Source organism: Ctenopharyngodon idella, chromosome 7 (genome assembly GCF_019924925.1).
Source record: "Ctenopharyngodon idella isolate HZGC_01 chromosome 7, HZGC01, whole genome shotgun sequence".
NCBI classification, from domain to species: domain Eukaryota; kingdom Metazoa; phylum Chordata; class Actinopteri; order Cypriniformes; family Xenocyprididae; genus Ctenopharyngodon; species Ctenopharyngodon idella.
This window is the reverse complement of record NC_067226.1, coordinates 7960075-7987356: the sequence shown is the minus strand read 5'-3', so window position 1 is coordinate 7987356 and position 27282 is coordinate 7960075. Positions and strand designations below refer to the sequence as shown.

The window sequence follows — 27282 nt, the reverse complement described above, 5'->3', positions numbered from 1 at the left end:
TTTTCTCTGTAAACCAACTATGATGACATCTGAAAAAGCTGTTGTTTAACTTAGGGCAGTTTAGTATTTGTTTGGTGATATCATCTATTAGATATTATCTAAGATGTTTTTCTAATTGGACCATTTGTCTCAGTGTGCACATTCAGGGCACTCCACCTCATGTTGCAGTGCTAGAAGCCAGGAACGTCAAGATGAAGAACCATCTGTCATAGGCCCAGTTTGCCCTGTAGCTCCACAACAATAACATGTACAAACAGCAAGAAAGTTGACTTGAAGCAGGGATAATGTATTGCAAAAGAATTCGAATGAGGCAGATTTGAAGGTTTTCAGAACGTTCATATCTAGACAGGCAGTTTGTCTAAAACTAATCCTGCGTGAAGCTTTTTACCAGTGCAAATAACTGCAATTTTAAAGGTAAAGCTGCACAGCATTGGTACAGCTTTTTTAAATGATTACAATTCTTGCAATATAAGGCTTTTCTTGTCATTACTTAATGCCTTGAGTTAGAAGATGTATTATTTTTTGTCTGTTTTAAATCAATAAATATATATATATATTACACACACCGATCAGGATGATCACCTTCCTAATATTGTGTTGGTCCCACTGTTGCTGCCAAAACAGCCCTGTCAAGGCATGAACTCCACTAGACTCCTGAAGGTGTGCTGTGGTATCTGACACCAAGATGTTAGCAGCAGATCCTTTAAGTCTTGTAAGTTGTCAGCCTTTGCTCCCCACGTGCATCAATGAGCCTTGGCCGCCCATGACCCTGTCGCCGGTTCACCATTGTTCCTTCCTTGGACCACTTTTGATACTGATACTGACCACTTCAGACCAGGAACACCCCACAAGAGCTGCAGTTTTGGAAATGCTCTGACCTAGCCATCACAATTTGGCCCTTGTCAAACTTGCTCAAATCCTTACTCTTGTCCATTTTTCCTGGTTCTAACACATTGGCCCTATCATACACTCGGAGCAATGTGACGGCAGGCACGACGCATGTGTTTTTTTGCCAGTTTCTGCCCAACACAGTTATCATTTTCAGGTCCAGTGCCACGTTGTTTAAATAGCAAATGCACTCACGCCCATCTGTTTGCCCATGGGCAAGCTGGTCTGAAAATGAGGTGTGTTCAGGTGCATTACTGGCGCATTGCTATTTTGAGGCAACTGAAAACGACTGCGTCACTGACCAACAAAAACCTTGTCTAAAGTCAATGGCGCAGTATTTTTGTTGTTGTTGTTATTTAAAGGGCACGTTAGTAATATGCGCTATAGGCTGGTGCGCAACGTGCGTACACTCTGCTTGTTACACACACAGGGACGCATATTACACAGTGGCACACATTTTTAAATATTAAAAATAAATGGATTCCTCTCTGGAGAACCGTTCAGTCTTTCCGCCTGCAAATTCCACCATGTAAATAGCGAAATCGCCATGGTGCAAGCGCAACTGGCTTTTAAAGGGAATGGGAGATGAGACTCAGATTGGTTTATTGCACGTTACACCCAAAACACACCCATGATTCATTAAGAGACTAGGTACAACCCTTTTGGACCATGCGTCTGGCGCACCGACCATTTTTTCCATCATTAAACTAGCAAAAGTGGATTCGGACACGCCCTACGTGTACCTGCGCCATGCGCTTCAGACCATTAACTTTGAGGACAAAATGTTTAGTTGCTGACTAATATATCCCACCCACTAACAGGTGCCGTGATGAAGAGATAATCAGTATTATTCACTTCACCTTTCAGTGGTCATAATGAAATGCCTGATCGGTGTATACATATAAGGCACAATGAGATATGTTAACCTTTTTTAGATTTTTACTCCTATAAGCAACTGTAAGTTATGCATGTTTCATTTGTAGATGACACCTTTAAGTGAATCTGTTATTATGCAGTGGCTCGTTTCTATCATCTGTTCCTTTTATTAGAATACCACACATGAGTATTAAAGGTGCTCCGTGATGTGCCATAACTAATTTCTCTTTTTATATGTAAGAGATTGCCCCTTTTCTGAAAACCCTTTGATATTTATATTGATTAATTACTAATTTGATTATGTAAATCGAGTGTGGTTTCAGTGAGTTTGCTCAGCGTATCAAAAAGAGCATCCTCCCAGAGAGAAAGTTTTACAGTTGGTCTCCAAAGGATAATTATAAACTCCGGTAAAAATGCACCAATTTCACAAGCAAAATTAATGTGTCTGTGTGCACTTGGGAACAGATGGTTTATCACAGGAAATGAGTTCTGTTTTTGCTATGTGTGAGCTGTTTTAATGGTGCAGTTTGTGCCTGGCTGAGATTATTGACACCGGAGCCTACAGAAGATTCCAGAAAAACAACAGGATGAATCAACATAGATGACCTGTTGGGAGCCAAAGTATTTTTTATATAAATGGGTTATTGCAGTATGTTATATTTATTGATACTGACAAATAATGTGAAAATGTCTCATATTTGTTTTATTCCATGCAATTTACATTTAATTAAGAAAAACGAAATATTCAAAATTGTACGACAGGCTTTCAAATGGTTTGGTTTCCTTGTCTAATGTACAGTGCAGCTGGATGTCTGCTGGCTGAGAACTCCACAGTCTGCGATGTCAGAGTTACACTTGCTGCACTCACAGCTGAGGGCCACAGGGTACGTGAAAACCGAGTCAGTCCCGGGAGGGCAGCCTTTAAACTCATACGTCTCGTAGGTCCATTCTCTGAAGTTACAGGTGTTCTGGTAGTTCTGCATCATGGGGCTACGGTAAACTCTTTCCTGTCAAAATGGAAAATATTTTAGCAGTTTTGAGACATTGAACTTCAAAGTTTTTGCATTTCTTATAGCAAAAATAATATGGGGAACAAGTGTCTTTCATACAGAGACCCTAAATGTATTCTAAATGTACAATATCAAAATTTGTAAATGGGGATTTTTGGAACAGATCAAATGCAGATAGAACCTTCTGATTCTAAAAAATCATTTTTTGCTTGGAATTATAAGATTCTATCTTGCAAAACATTAACTGAAGCAATATTATTCAAGAAACACAAACAGTTTACTTATAATTTGTTTTAAAACATAAAATTAGTTTTGTAATAATGCGTTGACATGTATGGGAAAGTTCAATTTAATGCTTTCTATGACATTTATTTCAAATTTTAGGATGAATAATTATTTTCTTGTTTAAGTTAACCATAAAAGGCAGTGGTAAATATTTTGTCCAGTGCAGATGTTCATTTTAGGTAGAAATATGGTGGGTAATTAAACACATTATTGCAGGAACCATTAGTACAAGTTTCTTTTGGTTTAGACAGAAAGCAGCTATTGTAATACCGGGACTTCATTCCACAAAGTGGGACAGGTAAAATGGCTTTCTCTCTAGAGATCAGTATTGATTGAAAAGTTAGCCAGAAAGTTAAAAGGTTTTAAGTTTGAAATAGTTTTAAGTTTTAGTTTAGTAGATTTAAAAGATCTACTAAACTTGCTAAATAAAAGCACATCACATCATGTAAATAAGTTGTCACAGAATATTAATAACATTTATAATGTTACAAAAGATTTCTATTTTAAATAAATGCTGTTCTTTTGAACTTTCTATTCATCTAAGAAATGAGAAAAATAATTGATCACGTTTCCACAAATATATTATGCAGCACTGTTTTTAACATTGATAATAATAAGAACCATTATATATAATTGATCACCAGTAACAACTCTATAAATTAATAATAATTATTGAGCTAACTAATAATTATTGAGCACCACATCAGCATATTAGGATGATTTCTGAAGGATCATGTGATACTGAAGACTGGAGTAATGATGCATCACAGGAATAAATTTGAAGAAAAAATTTTTAAAACTATCACAGATAGCACACACATTTAAGTATGTGTACAAATGTGTACACATACATCTTAAAGTAAAGGTTACAAGAAAAATTCTTCATCTTACCTGTGTTTTGCAAAGCCCGGCACAGGCTGTGGTGTCAATTGTGATGCAGCTGCCACATTCCTCACTTTCCATGGTAATGGAGATATTGGTTAGCCGACAGCTGGACCTGCATTCTGATCCTGCCCTCATTAGCGCTGGCAACAGCATCACCATAACAACGAAGCGCATCCTCATCTGTGAATCAATGCGAAAGTGTGCGGCTAATCAAATACAGGTACTGCAGTGGATAAAGTATTAGTGCTGCATGTTGTGTCCATCTTCCGGTTATAGTGATTTACTGCTTAATAAATTTAAAAAGAAAAAGAAAAAGAAAATCACCATTAAAAGTGTAAGCTAACCCAGAGCACAGGAAAACATGAACAAAAAGTTGAAATGTGAGAAATTAGAATGAATAAACTTGTCTATATAGATTTGGTTTGGGCAAAGCAACTAACAAACACATTCAAACAGAAGTCAAACTACACTGCAATATAAAGTCCATGTCAATCTTACCTGCTGGAGTTTCGCTGAGATAAAATCACTTCACCTCCACTCACATGGACACTTATACCCTCCTGCCAGACGTGACACCCACGTTTAGTTGAGAGCAGCCATGTCTTATCATACTACAGCATTTGCTTTTGTGGAGGTGGCACAAATCCCTAAAAGCCCTGTGGCCATGGCATTCAGTCTGCAAGAGGCTTAGACAGAACAAGATCCATGTAAAGGCCACCACTGATGTTCTGCTTTTCAAGGTCAGTGTTCTACAGCACAATTGTTGGATTGAAAACCACTGGAACAACAGCTTGTCTTCTCAGAATGATCCACACATGACTGCTTCAACAGTCTGTTAGAGGAGATTTGACAAACAAATCTGCCAAGCAGGATATATTTAAGATTTTTAATAACCTAAAATCAATAAGTTTTCAGTGCATCTGTTCAGTTTTTACTCATTTGAAATGTCAGATGTTCCAACAAGAAAAATAACAGGCATCGGGCCATATCATAATTTGTAGCACACATTAGTATTATGTCAGTGTATGTCACTAGTGAAAAAATATATATATACCAAATATGTCTATATAATACATGCCTATACCAAAATGTATTTAAAATACATTTATTTCATACTTAGTATAGTACAAATCCATTAACATATACTGACATATCTTGAGACTTCTTTATTGCACAATGCACATTTCTTAATATTAAGCCTATAATGTGTTTTAATATCACTATTAGTAATGATAGTATGATAACTTTATAATATCAGTCTTTAAATGCAAGATATTTAAAGTGTACCTAAAGTATACTTGCAATAGTTCAATTTTAGCACAATCAAATATACTTAGCCTAAGTATATCTTTAGTTGGACCTCAGCACTATTTCCAGATAACTAAAGTGCATTAAGTACAAAATTAGTTGTTCCAATTTAGCAGACTTCACTGTATCAACTTAGTATACCAAAAGTACAATTGCACGGTATTTATATTAAGTACATAAATATGTAAATGAAAGATGCATTAAAATGATCAAAAGTGACAGTAAAAACTTTTAGAATTTTAGATTTTTAATATAATATTTAATTTGCGGGATTTTCAAATAAATTCTGTTCTTTTGAATGTTGTAATATTTAAAGAATCCTGAAAAAAATGGACAACAGTTATTTTAAATTGTAAAATTTCACAATATTAGTGTTTTTACTGTATAACAGCAGCAGAAGATACTTTGATTAAAATTAAAATTCTTGCTGACCCCTATATTGTCAGATGTTTATATGTTTAGTTTCATTGTGTTTTGTTTTTGTTTTCCCTGTTTCCGTTTTGCCTGTGTATCTGGTCATTGTTAGTTTCCGTGGTTGTTAATTTAGTTACACACCTGTTCCCTGTTCTGTTGATTATCCTCCCTTGTGTATTTAAGCCCTCAGTTCTTCCAGTTTTTTGTTTGGTTTCATTGTTGTGCTGTTATTATTATCTCCTGCATGTTCCTTAGATTTATCAAAGACTGTTTTTTTTTTTATATTTCTCATATTTCTCATCATCATTATTGCAACCACACCTGACAAATAAACTGCACTGTGTGTGTGTGTGTGTGTGTGTGTGTGTGTGTATATATATATATATATATATATTAGTCTTTGAAAATGTCTTTGTAAAAGAACTATTCTAGTATTCATTCCATATAGCTGCAGGCCAAACCATTACTGCCTTGACCAATATCTGTTTAAAAGTTTATACAGTGTTCTGGATTTTCATTTTGATTCTGTTCATTTTCTTTTACAGATCTCAGTCTGTCTCTTTGTCTTTTCAGCTCCAGCTCAACCTTGACGAAACAAAGTTCTTTTTTTCTTTCAGCCGGGTTCGCCCCCGGTCTCTTTCCATCGCTTTTGAAGGTTGTACAGTCATTGACTCCTGATTTGTACAAATCTTGGAAATTGTCCAAGATGACCCAATGACCTTCATTTATTATGCTGCGACAAGTGCCCCATCCGAATAAGGTTTTTTAATGTAGAAACAATCTGCCTTTTCACTCCTATATTAGTGCATCAAAAATGCTGCTCACTAGCTTTGTAATTCTCACATTTACTCAGGTCTCAATGTACCTATTACTGGCGCCACAGTCATATTCAAGGCCCCATTTCTGGCCTACAATGCATTCAGCACCATTATTCTAATAACTATAAGCCATTATCTAATCATACACCCACAACCTTTACCCTAAAGTCAGAATCTTTACTCTCTACACATAAAAAGCAGCCATGCTGTGTACTTGCCCATGAACAGTGCAATGACAAAATGCTGTCTTGTGAAATACTGCCCCCTTTTATTCTGTATAGTGCCAGCTGCAGGTTCTAGAATTGACAAGCATAGACAAAAACATAAGCTAAGGCCAAAACCAGCTACTACATTTCTTTAGTGAGGTAGAGTATTTGAATAATAAAACAGCAAGATGTCAATGCACAGTTGTCAAGCTAGTAAAGGTTGGTCAATGGAAACTGTTTTAACAAGAGCAAACACAATGTCTGCTGCATTACTAATGAGCTGGATCCCACAGCTCAATCATTCTGGTAGCACATACAAATTTCCCACTCTACAACAGACCTGGGTATTGAGGTTTTCTGTGGCTTGCAAGGTAAAAGATTTGCTTTCTGTGATACATCCATGGCTTAAACACGGTGCTGCTGATGATACTGGTTTTCTAAAGCTCTCTGTTATAACAGAGTGCCGGGAAAAACAGGCAGGTGGCATAGTGGGAGTAATCATTTGCATTTTGCTTTCATACAAACATCATGAAAAGCACAAAACATTTTTTATAGTTTTACAGTGCCATCAGTCTGCATGACTGAGTGCTAAACCAGGTATTTTCAAACTTTTTAATGTCAAGGACCCCACATATGAGCATTATATGATGATTATATCATATTATAGACCACATGTTGTTTTCAGAATTAAATTATTGGCCATTATATAACCATTGTACTAAAGCCAAAACAAATTGATATAAATATTATCTGGAAAATATACTTTCCAATCTTTTATCAATGCTCACTTAAGACATGTTAGAAATAAACCTTAAGAAATATATTTTCCATCCAATTTAAAATATGCAGATTTAGATCTTATTATAAAACAAAGCAAAACAAAACACCCTGTGATTAATCTCATGCAGCTAGTGTTTATTAAGAACAGTAATCATTTCAAAATCTGATAAATGTGTTTAAAAACTACCATGTTAAACATATTTAATTAATATCTTGAGTCAACACTTCAACTGTGACAGCTCTAAAACAAAATGTTGTAAAATCTTTTTTTGTCCTCAAGTTTTTAGTGGATCCTGCAGCACCCCCTTTTCGTCCCTTTGGGGTCCCCAAACCTCAGTTTGAAACCCCCTTGTGCCAAACTAAGGGGATCTTTTATTTATGCTCTTTGTATAAACTCCTGCTTGTTTAATAGACCATGGAAGAGTGAACTGCAAAGCCCTCACGACATAATCACATTAGTCTTTTTTATGTTATGTTTACATTCTTATCTTTTTTCCAAACGATGACTATACACAAACAGGCCGTGACAGAAAGTGTATGTGGCTTTTTGACAGAGCCACACACACAGGCTGCTTAGTGTGTGCAGCTCGTGCTCTGCAGCAGTCCCTCGGGTAAGCAGTTGCGATGAACTGGATGTCAACAGATGCATAAGGGGCTGTCGAAGTTTGAGAACTGCAGCACACCGGTGCGCGCGCAGTGGCCTGCCGCAGCCACTGGGGGGCGATCGAGCTCTTTGCGCGCTGCGCAAACGTGCCTCTCGCGGAGGAGCTCAGCTCCCCAATAACACGAGCACAATGGTCAACGGGCGAGACTGAGCGGCAGACAGATGCGCGCTGCGCATACTTACCTAAGGATATTTCACATGGCATCCTAAAACTTTGATACATCTCGATTCTGACGCCGCTCGTGTGATTTATCGAGCCACACAGCATGCTCTCGATAGCAGCACCTGCTTTTTGGTGAGTGCGAGTCCAGGCTTAATGCAGCGGTGCATGTTTTTTGGGGAGGGGGAGATGGGCAGGTGATGAGAGATCCTGTTGAATAAAGACCCAACGGCGAGCCGTGGCCAAAACTGACATCCCTCGAATGCGATCACACCTGACTGGTAAGGTGTCATGTTCTGCATTTGGCTACGTCGAGGAATATCTGGATTCCCTGAGCAAGAGGGAAATTTGGAAAAATCTGGGATTTACATCCTCAGCCATCTCTAGCTTGTTATATTAAGGGTGGAAGCTGTGAAGACGTCCTCAAATCATTTCCTACGTAAGTATTGCGAATAATGGAAGGTGGAGTGCATGAGAGGGCTGATAAATTGCATGCGACGACTGTTTATAATTAATTGTCAAGGGATTTTGGATCAGTAATATCAAGCGCTGTTTCCTGTTTCCTTGCTTGGCTGGCCTGTTAATAAGGGTGTGCCATATTATTATTAATATTATAATAATTATTATTATTATGTAGCACCAGAAAATTGACTTAAACCTTTGTTCCTGATTACTTTTTAAAATAGTTTAGCTCATAAGCATATCCATCACAGTCTGCCTCGGCTACATTATGATGTGCAGTTTGCATCTAGACTACAACACGTTTTTCTTTTCTTTGCAGCTGTTGCTGATGTCAAGCTGATTCAGTGATTCATTCATAGCCACTGAAGGGGCAGAGGACGGAACAAACCTACACCCCCACCCCTGCCTCACACAGAAGCGAAGATGGGAACCAGTGATTTCATAGGCGAATAAAGTCTCTAAGGTGACCGAGCACCTCAGATAACGGAAAGGGGCCGCTCTCTCCTTCCGCATCCACTTTCCTTTTGGATAACACACGCGCGCTCTACGCACATGGATTCTAGAACTGTTGGACACATATTTCTCATGATGATGATGATGTCACCAGAAGCACGTCGCTTCGCTACAATTGTAAAGTCCAATTACAATAAGTAAAAGTGCATTAGAAGACCTTAAAGCACTTGTGAAGGTAGCGGACCTGCAGTGCCAGTCAAGTGCATTTATGAACTTGCTGAGCCCGTCTTTTGCTCAGCTTAGTTCCTCAGCCTGTTTTCCATCATTCTGAACGCTTCGTAGTTTGAGAAGATGGAATTTGCTATGGTGGGCGCGGACAGCGGGGGCTGCAACACCCACCTGCCCTATGGATATGCCCAGGCACGCGCGCGGGAGAGAGAGCGCGAGAGGGAGAGACAGTCTCGCGCAGCGGCGGCCGCAGCGGCAGCTGAAGCCGGAACGGTCGGAGAAGGAGGTGGGTCGAGTGGCCATCCCCAGAACCACCCGCATCAGAGTCGCACCGCCTCTTCAACGAATGCCAACAACAGTAGCGCCGGGACCGCCTCGCGCCCCTCCTCCTCCTCCTCCTCCTCCTCGCAACAGCCGCAACAGCAGCAGCAGCAGCAGCAGCAACACCACCACGAGCCACAACAGCAAGTTATCAGAGAGAGAAAAAAGCAAAGAGGCGTCGCGCGCTGGAGACGGAACCGCGCGGCACTCGGCGGGGATCTACGCCAGTCAGAGTTGGCGCTCCTAGGATCCGAGGAGGACGTCATGATCGAGGAGGACGAGGCGGAGGGCGAGGAGGAAGAGGAGGACAGGGAAAGCAAGAGGTCGAGTTTTGTCTATAATATGGATGATGAAGAGGAGACGGTTTCGCTAACGGACAGACGTCCTCAGTCAGGGTATGAAAATGTTTACAACGAGTACGGCTGCTGCGAGAGAGTTGTCATCAACGTGTCGGGCTTGAAGTTTGAAACTCAGCTGAAGACTCTCGCGCAGTTCCCGGACACTCTCCTGGGGGACCCTGAGAAAAGAATCAGGTACTTCGACCCTCTGCGTAACGAATACTTCTTTGACAGGAATCGACCGAGCTTCGACGCCATTCTATACTTCTATCAGTCAGGGGGGCGTTTAAAGAGACCAGCCAATGTGCCGTTTGACATCTTTTCCGAGGAGGTCAAGTTCTATGAACTCGGGGAAGAGGCAATGCTCAAGTTTCGCGAGGATGAGGGCTTCGTGAAGGAGGAAGAGAAGCCGCTGCCCGAGGACGAGTTCAAACGTCAGATCTGGCTGCTGTTCGAGTACCCCGAGAGTTCAAGCCCAGCCAGGGGGATCGCGGTCGTGTCAGTGTTGGTCATCGTCATATCCATAGTCATTTTCTGTTTGGAAACATTGCCAGAATTCAGGGACGACAAAGAATTCATCAGCCCAGGTAAAAACTCCACACAGGCAGACAATGGATTTACGCCATTCAACGACCCCTTTTTCATCGTTGAGACGGTGTGCATCATTTGGTTCTCGTTTGAGATAATCGTGCGCTTCTTTGCGAGCCCCAGTAAAGCTGATTTCTTTAAAAACGTCATGAACTCCATAGACATCGTCTCTATTTTGCCTTATTTCATAACTCTAGGCACAGACCTAGCTCAGCAGCAAGGCAACGGGCAACAGGCAATGAGTTTCGCTATCCTGAGAATAATACGACTCGTCCGCGTGTTCAGGATCTTCAAACTGTCTCGACACTCGAAAGGTCTCCAGATCCTCGGGCACACTTTGCGCGCGAGCATGCGAGAACTGGCGCTGCTCATCTTCTTCCTCGTCATCGGTGTCATCCTGTTCTCCAGCGCGGTGTACTTCGCAGAGGCGGACGAGCCCTCGTCACAGTTCACCAGCATCCCAGACGCGTTCTGGTGGGCTGTAGTGACCATGACCACGGTGGGCTACGGGGACATGAAGCCCATCACGGTCGGGGGGAAAATCGTGGGCTCGTTGTGCGCCATTGCCGGTGTCCTGACCATTGCGCTTCCAGTCCCTGTCATAGTGTCCAACTTCAACTACTTCTACCACCGGGAGACTGATAACGAGGACCAGACGCCCGTTGTGGAACAACCCCCGCCGGGCTGCCCGTATTTCCCGGATTTCCTCAGAAAATTCAAAGGGTCCCCATCGGGGTCGTCTTTGGGTGACAAGGCGGCTGAGTATATGGAGATGGAGGAGGGCGTGACAGAATCTCTGTGTGGGGCTGACACGCAGAGCCCCAGCAGAGGGAACGGTACTGACATAGGCGGAAAAAACAGTTCACATTCACGAACCCTACAGACAGATGTATGATTATGGAAGAACGATAACCTCCTCGGGAGGTTTTCATGAGGATGACTGCACAAATGAATCAGTTAACAGCACACATGCACAACTTGAAGACATTTAGCCTACAGTACGCGCGTGCGCTAACACACACAAAACACACTCATTAAGTTCTGGACCTGAGCTGAAACATTTTTTGCAATGTGGCTACTTTTGTAGAGAAACATACCCTGTAATCACATGACAGGCAACGCGAAAATCACCAGCTTTACGTGAAGCGGAGAGGTGTCTCTATCTGCCCACCTGTTCAGTTCAGTTGACGGAACTGAACAACTCACGGTTCATTTATGAAGGCAACAAAAAGGAACTTGCATAGGCACTTTATGAGTTACATTTGTCAGTAATTGTAGGGGAATAAGTCGAGTTCTTATCTAATGCTATTATGCAATAACGTTTAAATCGTTTGCACTATCATCAGTTGTGTTATAGTCTCCCAGTTTATTGCAGAGGAAAGAAACAGATGTAACACTGAGGTAGAGAGGGAGGACATCGAAAAACAACTTAATAATAAATATAATATGAACTGCATTATTAATTAATTCGAAATAATAGCAAACATACGCTGCGATATTCACTGTTTAGAACCAGTCCAGCTAATAGTAATGAATTATTTCAACATAGCCTAATTGACTTATACTTAATTGGAGAGCAGCATGTTGCGTAACTTAAGGCAATGTTATCTTAAATCCCATTATGGCAAACTTGTGTCCGCATGGCAGTATTCAGTACTACACTCTGGTAAAAAACCCTTTTAGCACACCCCTGTGTAGTTATTTGTGCATTGTCCACGGTGACTGAAGAGTCATTATAGTCAGTCCCTTTTGTGAGTATTGAAAAACAAATCAGTCATGTTAGTTTTTGTCCATTAGCACAATATTTGAATCATCATCACGAAATCGAGGATTCAATTTTTTTTTTTTTTTTTTTTTTTCCCCCTTCTAAGCATCAAAGTCACATTTTGGCTTACCGAGGCCAAAATAACCGTTTCACAATGTCTCACAAAGTAAACAACACCTTGTACAACAGAGTCAACGACACCATGGCTTGAAGGATCAGTTTGGCCACTGTTTTCAAGTTACTGTCATGGGAGTATATTTCAAGGGAATGCTTCATGCAACTATTTGTCTTCATCCCTTTACCAAATGACAATGCATCCCTTTATAAAAAATGCTGACGGAAATGTACAGCACTGAAGGGAACATGAACTTGGTGGACTTCATGCACAGCGAATTCTCATCCTATTGGAGTGCACGATTACCACTGAGCATGTGCAGTGCATTGCGGAACCCAGGTAAGCGTTTTCTCAGTTAAGAAATTGTTTAGTCACATTGCAATCATGTTGTCATTATTCACGCTCAGTTTTACACGGCTTCCAGGTGTTTACGCATCTGCGTGGACCTATAGTTGTCTGTTAGGGCTAGGAACAGGTGTTCCACGTGATCTCGGCATGCATTCGTGATCAGATCTCATGTTTTCTCGCTTCATAATAATATATCAACAATGCCATCAATTGCTTAGCAACAAGGGGCTTATTGTCAAAGAGACGACTAACCGTGCTGTGTTCCCTCGGAATCCAAAAATCCTCATTGCTCATTAAGTCTTCCGAGCTTCATTTTCTGATGTCATAATAGCTGTTACCGTTTTTGTAGACAAGATAATTGCCATTTAATCTCCAGTAAACCGATATTTTGTCATTAATAAGACATACTCTTAGCACACACTACAGGGAGATAACTATGGCCTCCCTCGGCCTGCATATCTCCCACAACAACACGATTACTTGGCCACTGTGTACTTGTGTAAAATATTCACACTTGATAGTAGATTCTCATAAGTGCCTTGCTTTTCTGCATGTTAATCTATCGACTTGTTACAAGAAACCGTAAGAAGAAAAAGTAACAGAGAACTGGCATTTATCCGCTGTTAATGCTGTCACCTCTATAAACTATGCACACAATGTACAGTGTCCCTTTTCAGTAGTGATCCTCTTACAGCTTAGTAGATAACAAGTTATATAATAATGACATTAAATTACAGGCAGTGTGCTCTGTCTTTAAGTAAAATATATGTTTTAAGCATACTTTTGCTGTCTATATGACCATGCATATAGTTTATAGTTATGCAAATCTTTTAACTCTGAACCCTATTTACTTTATTAATATTTTTCCATACTTACTTTATTTCTTATTTACTGCTACATTCCTGCTTTTATTAATGATTTATTGGTGCTTGGTAAAAATCTTTGAAGTCTTCGTAATCTTTAATCAAAAGTCAATAACATTACTTAGCTCTTGCTGTGAAATGACTTTCCTTTTTTTACATCACTTATTTTGCACTGACTATCAGGTCATTTTAACAGTCTAATATTTTAATAGTTTTAACAAGCTCATATTCGTTAAACCCAACATGACCAAAATTCTAGCTAGATAAACTCCATATCTGCTTTACGTTTAATTGGTAAATATCCTGCTTCGAAACACATCATATTATGGATGTAAAATCGGTTGTGACCAGTAATTCACTTGACTTTAATATTTAGTATTTAAACACTCAATGTAAATGCTGACGTGCTTTACATTTGGGTTGTGTTAGTCCACCTTTGCAGTCTGTCTGTCTGTCTGTCTGTCTGTCTGTCTATCTATCTATCTATCTATCTACGAGAAAGAGAATAGAGTGGTGTATATGATATACTTTTTTTTTCATGCCCTCTGATTTTGTGTGTTATTGTTTGCACTGTTATGGGAGTGTATTGACTGTCCCATTGCACTAAATAAAAAGTGGTATTGAGTAGTCTTTGTACTAAATCTTTAGGTTTACTGGTGAAATCTGATATGATATTTAGTAAATGAGGATATATTGATAGTCCTTAAACATTATGGGATTCTGCTTGCTGAGTCATGCAGTACTTTTGCACATATCCGCACAGGCACTCATATTCATGATAACCCAGGCTATTAAGCACTCGTTTACAGGTTAATGTTGCATAGCCCGTGGAGAGGTGGTACGCTAGCTCTGTATCTTCATTTTCTGCTGGTGTAGTTCATATTGGATTGCACCAGTACTTCACAGCGCTAGTTATTTGCAGTGCTGAACATTTTTGGGCTGTGAAGTAATGACTGTTGCCCATCTTGAGCAGTTTCTCTGGGCCTAAATGTTGTTGTTAATGATTCGTTGAGTCCAAAAGCTGAATCTGCTTCAACTTCTGAGGATATTTTTGAAAACAGTCTGTTGTGCTGTAATCCAGGTCTTGCATTTACCAAACTAAAAGTTGGCTTCTTTTTCACACTTTATTATTTGGCATCTTCTCTCAATCTGTCTTCCTCTTTTTTGTCTCTGTTCCTTCCATTTGCCTCCTCTTATCCTTCTTTCACAGTCATTGTAAAATAAGTACTACAGGGTGGAAGCATATCCCTCCATTTGTGCAGCCCCCCTCAGAGACGAAAAACAGAATGTAATTCATGCGAGATCAATGGACTATACAGTTCACAATGCATGTTATTTGTTTAAAATGTAGGTCCGTATGTGTGCGATTGCTTGTCTGCGAGAGTGTAATAAATCAATAAAACTCTTCACCCACATCACCTTCATAAATATCAGGTTCAATGCCACAGTAAATGGATATTAAACTAGATTTCCTAATATCAATCACCCATGACTATGAAAGACATTTTGCCATATTGATAGATCAGTGTAGCAGCACTCACTCCCAAAACACTGACTCTCTGTAAATATCAAGACTGGCATTTGAGCAGTGTGGAGGGCCAGAATAATGTGGCATTAGTCCAACCGAAAGCAATCAGCGTCACTCCACTCAGGGCATTAATTAGCCGCCGTGCATGATGTGTGTAGTATGACACAGAAGTGTAGCTGTATTTGGCTTGATCACCATACCCACACATAAACTGGGGCTTAGCGGATGATGGGAAAATAAACAGCACTATAGATTAGAAACTGGGTTGTCATGGCAGATTTTTCACTCTGTAATCCCCTCATCTTCTCCCTGTACATCTGGGCAGTATACACAACAGAACTGCAGGTGTTAAAATCGGTTGGGCAAAAAAACACAAGCTATAGTTACCCTTATGTAACCTTTTAAATTAGCGATTTTATTTCTGCTGTTAAGTGTTGTCCTCTGAACCGTTGTTAGTGTCAAGTGCATTGTGTGGCCCCAAGCACAGGTGGTGTGATGCAGCTGACAAATTAGCATTACTTCTTGTTCTGTGTAGAGCAATGTTTAACAACTTAATGACAGAGGTACATGTTTATGCCCAGAGGGGTACAAACTGGGGTTTTAGGATCACAGGGCTTGATGGTGCCAGTGTAGAGGGAGTTTGGTTTAATCCAGAGTCCTGCAGACAAGAGGGTCAGTGACGTTTAAGATTGACCATGATCAAGAAAATCTTTTAAAAGGAAGAAAAACTCTTTGTCTATGTTGGTTTCATATAGTTTTGATATATTTTTAAGACATTTTAAGGAAAATGTGGCATATATATATATATATAAATATTGGGGCTGTTAATTTAATTAATTATGGAAAATAATGCAAATGAAATTATTTAACGCATTTAACACACACGACGTAGGTCATTTTACTTTTCATGCAGTTGATTGGTGACGAACATGATGTAGCCTTTAGAACCCCCTTAGAACCACAAACATTTGTGGGGAACTATTGGCTTCCATATTATGGAAAAAATACTATGGAAGTCAGTGGTGCCCTACAACTGTTTGGATACAAACATTCTTCAAAATATCTTTCTTTGTTTTCAACAGAACAAAGAAATGTATTCAGATTTGGAACAAGTTGAGGTTAAGTAAATGATGACAGAATTTTAATTTTTGGGTGAAATATCCCTTTATATTATCTTTTGGGGTAATTTCTCAGCCAAATTTGATGTGCGATTAATTAGATTAATTAATCACCACATCATGTAATTAATTAGATTAAACACTTTAATCGCGTATACTGTATAAATAATCATTATGTTTTAGTGTAGTTACATCACATGACATTTTATAACTAGAACTAACCTTGCTTTGTCATGCAAAGGTCAAATTATGTGATATTTTAAGATACTTATTGGCCTTGACACACAGTCATGAGGGTCTGCAGGGGTCCTCTCTATTATATCATTTCCTGTTTTATGTTCCCCCTCCCCCCAGCGTGTTTCTGCATAGTTGCGCCTCATGACTTTGATTTGAACAATAAGCATTTTTTTCTATTACAGTTGCAATCAAAATTATTCAACCCCCTTAACCTGCAAGACAAAATTTTATGTGTACAAAATTGTTCAACCCCCAAAAGTCAAATTTTGTGCAGAATCTTTTGTTCTTTATAACCTCCAATAAACGCTGCCTGTAAGTGCTTAGAAGCTTCTGTCACCTCTCTACTGCAATCTTGACCCATTCCTCACTTGAAAAAGCTTCCAGATAACTGAACACTGAGCAGAAGAACACCATCTCCATGGTCAAACATGGAGGTGGTCCAGTCTTGTTATGGGGGCTCTTTGCTATTGCAGGAAGTTGAAATCTTGATTGAATGAAGGACATCATGAATTCTTTGAAGTATCAAGCCATTTTGGCAGAGATGGTGATGCCTTCGGTGCAGAGACTGAAGCTTGAGGATCGATGGACTTTCCTGCAGGACAGCCGTCCAAAAGTATACATCCAAATCTACTTAAGCCTGGTTCAGGGATCAGTCATGAATATTCTTGAGTGGCCTGTACAGTCTCCAGATTGAAATCTCATTCAAAATATTTGGTGGAATTTGTAGAAATCAGTGTTAACATGGAAACCAAAGACTATCAGTGATCGGGAAGCTTTTTCAAGCGAGGAATGGGCCAAGATTGCATTAGGGTGGTGACAGAAGCTTCTAAGCACTTACAGGCAGTGTTTATTGGAGGTTATAAAGAACAAAAGATTCTGTACACGTATGATAATTTTGTACACGTATGTTTAGAGCCAGTTTGATTTTTTTTCTTTTTTCATAAACTTTACATTCTCGGAATCACTCAAATGTGTATTAATAAACTTTGTATAATAGTTTACTGATGCCTGTAATGAATTGTTTTCATAAAATGTTGCTTTCATCAGCAAAATGTCTTGCAGGTTAAGGGGGTTGAATAATTTTTATTGCAACTGTAAATAAAAATAAAATATTTTATTGTCAAGAATTTCTTTTAATTAGGCTTTTTTTTTTCCTTCAGTATGATATCAGGACAGTTTTATTTTGTTTTCAAAAGGGTCATTGTAATCCAGAAATAAAAACATGCCTATCAAAGAATAGATGTATTCAGTCATTGTATGTGTAATTTTGTCCTTTTAATGTATTTGGAATAAATTAACAGATAGGACAGGAAATAAGTGTCACGTCATTGCTCCAAGAGTTGATTCAGGGAAGATTTAGTGCTTCTAACAGGGTCTTTCACCCTTAAGTCATGCCTGCTGAGTTAAAATACTCATATTTTCCTGGAATACAGACGGAGTGACTCTGCACCTAAATGTGTGGAAGAATAGACTTGTTGAACAAATATTCCTTTGCTCCCGCTTGTGTTCCATGAGGAACTTTAAAGCTCAGCTCTTTTGTTGTCAGCATATCCCTCCTTGACATGTTTGTTTGTGTGGTTGACTTGTCACGAGCTCGCACAAACACACACACATAGACAAAAACACTTCCCTTCGGGGTTTAATAACACTCCCATTGGGCAGGGCACTGGAGGTCAGGATGTGTGTGTTGCTGAGCAATTCTGTCTTGTTGGGTTGTGTTTCTCTTATCTGACGGCTTATGCCCGGAGGGTCAGGGTGCATTGTCTGTACTAATAGGACTGACCCCTCTGATGAGAGACCCAAGATGGGACGCACGCAATGGGACGCTCTAACAAACTTCATGACCTTAGCAGAGGCCAGCATATCATGTCTGCTTTCTGCATTCACATCCAGCAAGAAGAAGAGCAAGTGATTGAAAAAGTAATCAAAAGACAATTCCAAAAGCTCCCGAAGCTATTTAGAAAATGATTGGTAGTACGTCTGTGTCATATGACAACCTAGTTCATTGCTGTAGTGTGATAACATGCAATTAATGATAACATTTCAATTGGAAATGAAACAGATGTTCCCTCCAGCTGACCTGCCATTTTGTGTCGAATTATATTTTGACTATATACGTATGTAGTTCCTTAGTATACTGCAAGCAATATCTACTTGAGTTGTCTTTCATTTGACCGACATATGCTTGAGAACACACTTCAGAATGGCAATAATGCTGAAGGAATAGGATAGGCAATGCAATTTAATTCTGCTCAGAGTAAATCCTGTTCTCAAGATATTGTGGAAAAAATGACTGATGCTTCAGGATTGCTCAATATATGATAAACAGTACAATCTGAATATCACTAGATGCCAGATACGTAGTAAAAAATGACTAAAGTTGTTGTCAGTTTTGAACAAGAATAAACTGTAATTTAAATAAGAAGAGTGAAGATCGAAGGCAATCCCTGAAAAAGACATTTCTAGCATACCAAACATCATTATATCATCATCACAATTGAACTTGGCATGTGCTAGAACATTTCTGGAATTGGAGAGATTTCAAAATCTTATTCTCAATACCTCAATTTTAAAGGATCTAATCATTTATATATATATAGTTATATATATATATATATATATGTATGTATATAAATGTAGTTATTAGAGTTGACAGCAAATCGATCTGAATTACGATACTTTTATATGATTCCCTAATGTATCTTAACCAAGACAAAGAAGGACAGACTATTTCAGAATATTATTGCACCAAAAGTAACTTAAAAGGAAAAGCATTTTCTACTAAGCAATATAGGCTACTTGGAACACAACAAATAATTCAAAACAAACAGCATGGCCTGAGATAGAGAAAATACCAATCTATATATAATATAATCTAAATAATATTAATATAATGTAAATGTGAAATAATCAGCTTTTAGTTGAGTTTGGGTTACCTCAAAGCCACTTGTTTTTAAAGCCTGCCACATTGCATTTTTATAGACAATGAAGATGAAGTTTAAAGACTCAATTTTGTGCTCAATCAATTCTGAATTAAAAAGTTATACACAAAGAAATGAATAATACATTTGAAAAAAATATGTTCATCGTTAAATTCATGTACATTCACATGGTATTCACTTTAATAATAGATGAGCTAACATACAGTGGGTACCTTCATGGGGGGCAGACATATTAATATCACATGACTAGCCAAATGTTACTCACTTTACCAAGGTAACCCTGCTGTTATTGGACACTTGTGGAATAAATTTCATGTCACTGACTTGCGAATAGTGCATTTCTACAATGGAAGTTAGCGTGATCCTGCATCCGCTCTGTTAGAGGTCAGCGTAAAGTCCATGGTGACCACTGGCATCAATAAATTACTTAGTGCACATTAAATTAATTTGTTTATGGAAGCTTGTTTCCACCACAGAATAAATAATTTTAAATTTATTCAGTGGCGGAAACAAGCTTCCATATTTGTTTCTCTAGTGGCCATTGCATTGAGTTAGTTTACCAACTGAATCAATGGTCTGAACACACCTGTACTTGTTATCGGTGGTGTATTGGCAAAACAAATGATGCGTTACACCCCTAGTTATTAGTTGCATCACTGCAAAGACACATTTCCCAAATGCATAAGATCGAATTGTATAACAATTCAGTTTCTTGTCCTTCCTTGTCAAGTTATTCAACCATCCATTCCCTCTAAATGACACCATTTTTCAAGATGTGACATTGTAGTGTCCTGGGGAGGTACGTGGCCTTGCTCTGCATTATAGACCATCTCCAATCCAGAGCACACATACACACTCATCAGGAGAAAGGAATTACAAACGGGACTGACTATGCCCTGATGTAATTCCTGCTCTGTTTGCCGGTTATAGGCAGACAGAGAAGCCAAGCGGGAGTCAGTGACCTTCTGACATTCGTGCACTTGGAAATACAGCATGGAAACTGCTGAGCTGTAAATGCAGGATGCTGCTGCACAAGCAGGCTCATAATTTCCTGCATGTTGTCTATGGATCTTAAGATATAGCAGCTGAAATAACCTATCAGCTTCTAGCACTGGACAGCCATTTAAGTTTCTCCTCTTGCTGAGCAAGGAAGTCTTCATTGTTGTGATAATTCTGGTCTGAATGTTTATCTTGGTGGGTTTCCTGTGCTTTAATTGGCTTGTCATGCTGCCCCCAGAGAGCAGGCTGAGAAACTGCAGTCTAGGCCTCTGGAATTAGCCATCGCTTCCTGTCTCTCTGTGGGACAGACACACTGATGTTAGTATAAACGGAGACTAATGTGTTTTTTGTTATTATTATTTATAGTACTGCTGCGGTGGGTACAAGAGCATCTATGGCTTTTCTCAGGAGAGTTTTTTTTTAGTTGCTTCATTTAGTTGTTCTGCTAACCAAACATTTAATGCAGATTTGCTTGTGGAAGACCATCACAGGGACCTACTGCAAATCTGTTTATAACAAAAAAAATTTTTCTTGTAACACTTGAAAAAATACTATAAAAACATATTTGTTGTTTTGGTAATGTTGTCTTCAAAGAAAAACACATTTTACTTTACAAGAGATAGTTTCATGGTTGAGGAACAGACTAAGTGAGATGACATTAATTTGTGATCATTAAATAAAAGTCCCATCCAGATTTACACTGTGAATGTAATGAGGTGACATGATAACCAATCACCTGCCATGAGTTTCGAAACTGTTTTTGATTCTTCCTATTGTAAGTTCCAGATGTGTTTACAATAATTTAAACTACACAAGAATAAACTACCCAAGTAATAACTCTAGTTTACAATACATTCATTCTAATACATCAATTATTTCATTTAGTGTCTTTCTAGTTTGTGGGTTAAAACTTGAAATGCACTAAATTAAATCATTGATGTATTAGAATGAATGTCTTGCATTTTATCTTGTTTGCTTGTATGCAGTCTCTGCCAAAATGTATCTGCAAACTTTACATATTTATTCAAATAAGACTCTTTCCTTCCCCACTCTAGTGTTACAGACAGATAGACAGATGAGGCCTAGCAAGATGATTGACTTCCCCCTTGTTGTTCTGTCTGCAGGAATGGAGGGAGAGTTTTTTTCTTCCCTTTCCATTCTCCCACCCTCTACCAGCCTCTGTATTGCTATAAAGCTGTCTTAGTTTGGGGGGCGGAAATGTTAATGTTGCCATGGAAACCTTAGCTAAAATCTATTTTATGGTACTACCTCCAGAGTTATGTGTGTGTGTTTGAGGGAGAATGAGAGAGGAAGCAGAACTTGATTGTTGCTTTGTTTATTTGTTAGGTTTTGCCCAATAACTAGATGATATAGATAACAGGCAGAGTTTCTTTTGTTCAAGGGTGTTTTCACTGAAGGAGTTAGTGAATGTTTATTTTGAAGGCAGTGAATTAAAAAAAGGCATAAGCTTGATGAGCTTTTGATGTGACTCGATTCTATTAAATAGTATGTTAATATAAACGTGAATATTATAGTCTTGTTTTCTTGTTTAGTGCAATGTTGATAAAACCTCAGATGGAAATTAAGCATGAATTTACATTAGAAAAAAGAGTGTCACTATTATATTGGCCAGTCTCTGTGTGAAATTCTCTCTCTCATAATAATTATATACCCGTGTTGGTGGCTTAAAGGGTTAGTTCACCCAAAAATGAAAATCCTGTCATTAATTACTCACCCTCATGTCTTTCCACACCCGTAAGACCTTCGTTCATCTTCAGAACACAAATTAAGATATTTTTGATGAAATCCATGAGCTTTCTGGCCTCCGAAAGACCTCAACGTCATAACCAATTTCAAGGCCCAGAAAGGTAGTAAAGACATTGTTAAAATAGTGCATGTGACTACAGTGGTTCAACCTTAATGTTATGAAGCGACGAGAATGAAGCGCTTCCAGGTTCTTCGTCAGAACGCTGACTCATTATTGGCCGGCTCCTGTGTCAGCATCACATGCATGCGTCGTGCTGCTCATGTGAACAGCGTCAGCCAATACTGAGTCGGCATCCTGACATAGAACCTGGAAGCGATGGATGTAAACAATGTAGGAGAATGACATAGAAGAGAAGATATTGTTGAAAAAAGTCTTTATTTTTGTTTTGTTTTTGCGCACAAATGTATTCTCGTCACTTCATAAAATTAAGGTTGAACCACTGTAGTCACATGAACTATTTTAATGATGTCTTTAGTTCCTTTCTGGACCGAAAGTGGTGGTTAAGTTGCTGTCTATGGGGGATAAAGAAACCTCTCGGATTTCATCAAAAATATCTTAATTTGTGTTTCGAAGATGAACGGGTGTGGAATGACATGAGGGTGAGTAATAAATGACAGAATTTTCATTTTTGGGTGAACTAACCCTTTAATGCAACTAATGTGTCACGACATGCAGTTCTATAAAAAAGCTTAGTTGTTAGAAGAAGTGCAGGACTCGACAGTCACTTTATGAGCTCATCTCTTTATGAGCGAACAGAACGTCGTGTCCAGAAAGATCAGAGTAGGAGAACTTTGTGTATATAAACACACACCAATCGTTATTATACAGTCACTTTAGTAGAGTGTAGTACAGTTGTATGTCTTACATTTGATTCACTTATGTCACTTATGTCAAGTACAAAAACAGCGAGGAATCTATCGTTTTTGGCACTGAAACAATGCATTACGTTACAGCTCCTAATAAAGCTACCAGTCAAATGTTAAGTAAATTTGAGTCAGATTTTCTTTAATTTGACACTTGTCAAGTGTTAATTTTGAACTCTGGGCACATATATGAGAAAGGTATGTTTACGCAGAACTTTTTACTGAGCTGAAGGGACATAAATATATTTGCAGAGTAATCACAATTGCGGGAAACAGTGTATCGCAGGCAGAATCGTCATAAGAAAAATATATAGAAAAAAACACTGGTTGTCATGGAAACAGTCAAGTTTAAGGCACAGAATGAAAAGGGTAGATTTCTAAACCATTCTACCCACAACGGTCATTCATTTTCTTAATTTTATTCACACGCTCATTCCACAACAGTAAAACATTTTCAGCACTGGCCACTCGAGGAGCCGTGCCCCTGCCCGGCACTTCTTAAACCTGCCTATATGATGCAGGTCTTTTCCCCCTCCATCACTCAAAATCCGTCTTGCTTGCTGTGTTCTCTCGCTCAGTTACCTGTATTGTTTATACTGATTCCATATTCATTGCAGTGTGGCAGTAAACTCATGATATCCCTGTCGCTCCCTCAGGCTTTGCTGCATGCAACATGTAGAGCACTTAAGTGCTTTCCTTCTCCTTACTGTCTGAGAGAAGGCTGGATCCCCAAGCACAGCTCATCACGGCAGCTGCTGCCCTCTTTCCACATGGATTTTGACAAGTTTCTCCCTGTCGCTTAAATAATGCAAAGTCTCTTGCCTCAGCTTAGCACAGTTAACCACAATGACACTGTGTGTGTGTTTGTCCTGTATGTTTCTATAAGAATTACACAATTAGCTGATTTGTGTACCGACGATAATTATACACTTTTGATTCTAATATTAACAGTAATAAGAGGATTTTAAGTAAATCATAGAAATGTGTTGAAATGTCCAGTTTTAGGTCTTTCCTTACAGTTATGGCCACAGCCAGCTATGAGGTCACCGAGGTCCGGACCTCTGTATTTTTTCCGAGGTGTATATAATAAAGGTCGTGAAATAATTGCATAATACATTATCTCTACATTAGTGCTGCAAGAATATTGCACAGCACCAAGATAAGATGCAAGTAGCTAAACTAAACATTTCATATTTAACAGCTGTTTTAGAATATAAATGTTAAATGATCAACAAAAATAATCAGGGATGCAAACTAATACATTTTTTTCTCATTTCGCCATTTTGAATTGAAAATAGGCCTATATAATTTATGTGATTGTGTAATGTAATTATTGGTAACTAATGTGAGGGGACAAGAAACATTAACAAAGCCATTTTCATCATATTAGGCATAAGATTAATAATGAATGTGTGCATATTGTGAATGAATTTAGTGAACTTAGCTTTCCTGGTAGCCTTCAGTAAATTAACTTTTCTAAGAAAATTATTCGTAAACCCTATTGTTGACCCTATATTTACTTCACTGACACAGACGAAAATGAAAAGACAATCAGTCAAAGTTTAGCTTTAGGTGGGGAAGAGACAGGGCAAGATAAGGAGACTAAGAGAAAAAGAAAGTGTAGTACAAATCCATTAACATATTTACTGACATATCACTTGAGACTTACTGATATTAATATTATAATGTATCTTTATTTAGAGTACTTCCTTATTGCACAATGCACATTTCTTAATATTAAATGTGTTTTAATATCACTATTAGTAAGGATAGTATGATAACTGTATAATATCAGTCTTTAAATGCAAGATATTTAAAGTGTACCTAAAGTATACTTGCAGTAGTTCCAGTTTAGCACAATCAAATATATTTAGCCTGAATATAGCTTTAGTTGGACCTCAGCACTATTTCCGGATAACTAAAGGGCATTAAGTACAAAATTAGTTGTTCTAATTTAGCAGACTTGAAGTATATTAATTTAGTATACCAAAAGTACAATTGCAGGGTATATTAAGTACATAAATAAATGTATTTGTAGTACACTTAGCATAAAATAAATGTATTTATTAATACCATTCATTTTGGTATATTTATTCTTCACTAAGGCACTGACATGGTTTTAAAGCTATTATTATACAATTTTTTGTTTTTGTTTTTTGGCCTTCAAATGTCTTAAATGCACATATGTAGATCAGAGAAATCAAAATTTTCTCAGGGGACCATGCCCCCAAATCTCCCTAACTATAGCTCAAATATGGGACCTCTGTGATTGTAAACCTACGGCATTGGGTTCAGTAACGCGTTAATGTGGGCGCTCCAAAGGAGCAGTTTCAAGACGCTTGCAACCTATTTCTCTTCTGTAATCAGAAACAGAATACTTGACAAAAAATAATATAGGATGAGACTTGATTTTGTTCTCCAGGAATTGATTGGATCATTAAAAGGGGTGTTACAAATCAGAATGAAGCCAGGTGGTTGGAGTTGGAGGGATTTGTGATATCAGCCTAAAGTGAAAGTCATTTCAGATGTGGAGAATCTGAAGATAAAAGGCTATGAATCATTTTAAATATCTAAAGTATTATTCATGTTATTCTACCCCTGTGCAATGGAATATTTGTTTGCAAAGACTTTAAGGAAATCATACATTTTTTATTAAATGACTCTTCTTAAGATAAATGTGTAATAAGCTTATACTGTAATTGACAAGAACAATATAACAACTTAATTCTTTCTACCTTTATAATGTTAAGCACACACTTTTAGATACAGCTAGATTCTTTTTTCCTCAAATCTTTCCAGCATATACTTGTTTAGGTCTTGTCACACAACATTCGTTCTCTCTTTGGTGACATTGCACTTTACATCTTGCTTGTATCTCCCACCACCTAGCTGCCCTGATTTCATTTATATGATGTTTGAAAAATGGCAGTAGACTGCAGTGCTCATTGTGAGCTTGTGAGGGAGATTTGTCTCACTCTAGAAATACTCTTATGCTTCAAATACCCGTGTAGATGAAGCAGGCTTTATATAAAGTGGATTGTCCAGACAGTAAAGCGAATGCTTGAGACTTTGAAGCAAGACATTTCATAAAATTGTGCTGACATACTGTAAAATTTTAAAACATTTCTGCTAGATAATAAGTTAAAAGGCAGTCTACATCTATATTGGTATTGCGTTAGAATAGCAGTTTTGTCTCTTTAATTCCTCAAAGAGGTTGATTCTTTAAGGATTCTTTTCTTTCTCTCATTGAAAATTCCTTTTATTTGTTTTCCATTCTCTGTAGCCGCAATATATGCAGCTACATGTGATCCAACCACAGTCGCTTTATTCATTTTTATTAGCCTGACTGCTAATGTAAATGGCATCTTGAGCCCTGAGAGTATTCATTCATCTGTCACAAATTGCAATAACCAAACACGAAATGCATAACGCTATGCCTCAGTGCATACGACAGAACTAAGTATTCCTGCAACAGATAATGTCAGGTAAAGCATTATTGATTCGTGCATACATACGTGTGTTTATGTGCATGCTTATGTGTGAGTGTGTATATGTGAATTTGTGTTTGGAGGAGGCAGAGAAAGCATTTTAATCCAACGACTGTGCAGCTTAGACGCTGACAGCTGAATCATAGGCTGCTAGGGCAGAAGGAGAAAAATCAATGGCTTTTAAATTCACTTTGTGAGGTAATATCAAAGGCAGTGACTGTTGAATCGCAAATAAGCACATGGCTGCGTGCAGGTGTTATGCAGGAATGAAGTGTTATGCAAAGGGTGTTTTCAGCATGCACTGGGCAACAGCATGATGAAGATGCCTGACGCTGATAAAAACTCTCTCAAGACCTCCCACTCACCTTCACTCAATGCTGAAAAAATGTCTATCAGCTGCAACAGCTTGAAATCGCAAGCTGACAATCCATCAGCATACAATATTATCGCTTCTTTGGTTTGAATGCACCAACAATGGGTCCATCGACTGTCCATCACCCATCAGCTGCAACATTTTAGGCAGATTTCATCAACTGAAATTGTAATATTTTTTAATCAAGTACT

General features: G+C 38.5%; 2 protein-coding genes across 5 annotated transcripts in view; one reads left to right on the top strand and one right to left on the bottom strand.

The window, feature by feature from the left end:
- Nucleotides 1-2446: 2446 nt before the first annotated feature.
- On the bottom strand, nt 2447-4124 carry fshb (follicle stimulating hormone subunit beta). The gene is made up of 2 exons (XM_051900696.1): nt 3951-4124; nt 2447-2771 (listed from the first exon to the last, which is right to left on the bottom strand). The coding sequence occupies exons 1-2, from the start codon at nt 4122-4124 to the stop codon at nt 2553-2555; spliced, it is 393 nt and encodes a 130-aa protein (XP_051756656.1). The 3' UTR covers nt 2447-2552.
- Nucleotides 4125-5511: 1387 nt separating this feature from the next.
- The window catches only part of kcna4 (potassium voltage-gated channel, shaker-related subfamily, member 4), a 40228-nt gene continuing 18457 nt past the window's right edge, over nt 5512-27282 (top strand). For 3 of the 4 annotated variants that reach the window (XM_051900694.1, XM_051900692.1, XM_051900695.1), the window contains exons 1-2: nt 5512-8733; nt 9076-12903. In XM_051900694.1, coding sequence (XP_051756654.1) covers nt 9561-11579 — 2019 coding nt within the window. In that variant the 5' untranslated portion in view covers nt 5512-8733; nt 9076-9560 and the 3' untranslated portion in view covers nt 11580-12903. Of the gene's footprint in view, nt 12904-27282 lie in introns of all 4 variants that reach the window. The other variant, XM_051900693.1, reaches the window with a different exon arrangement.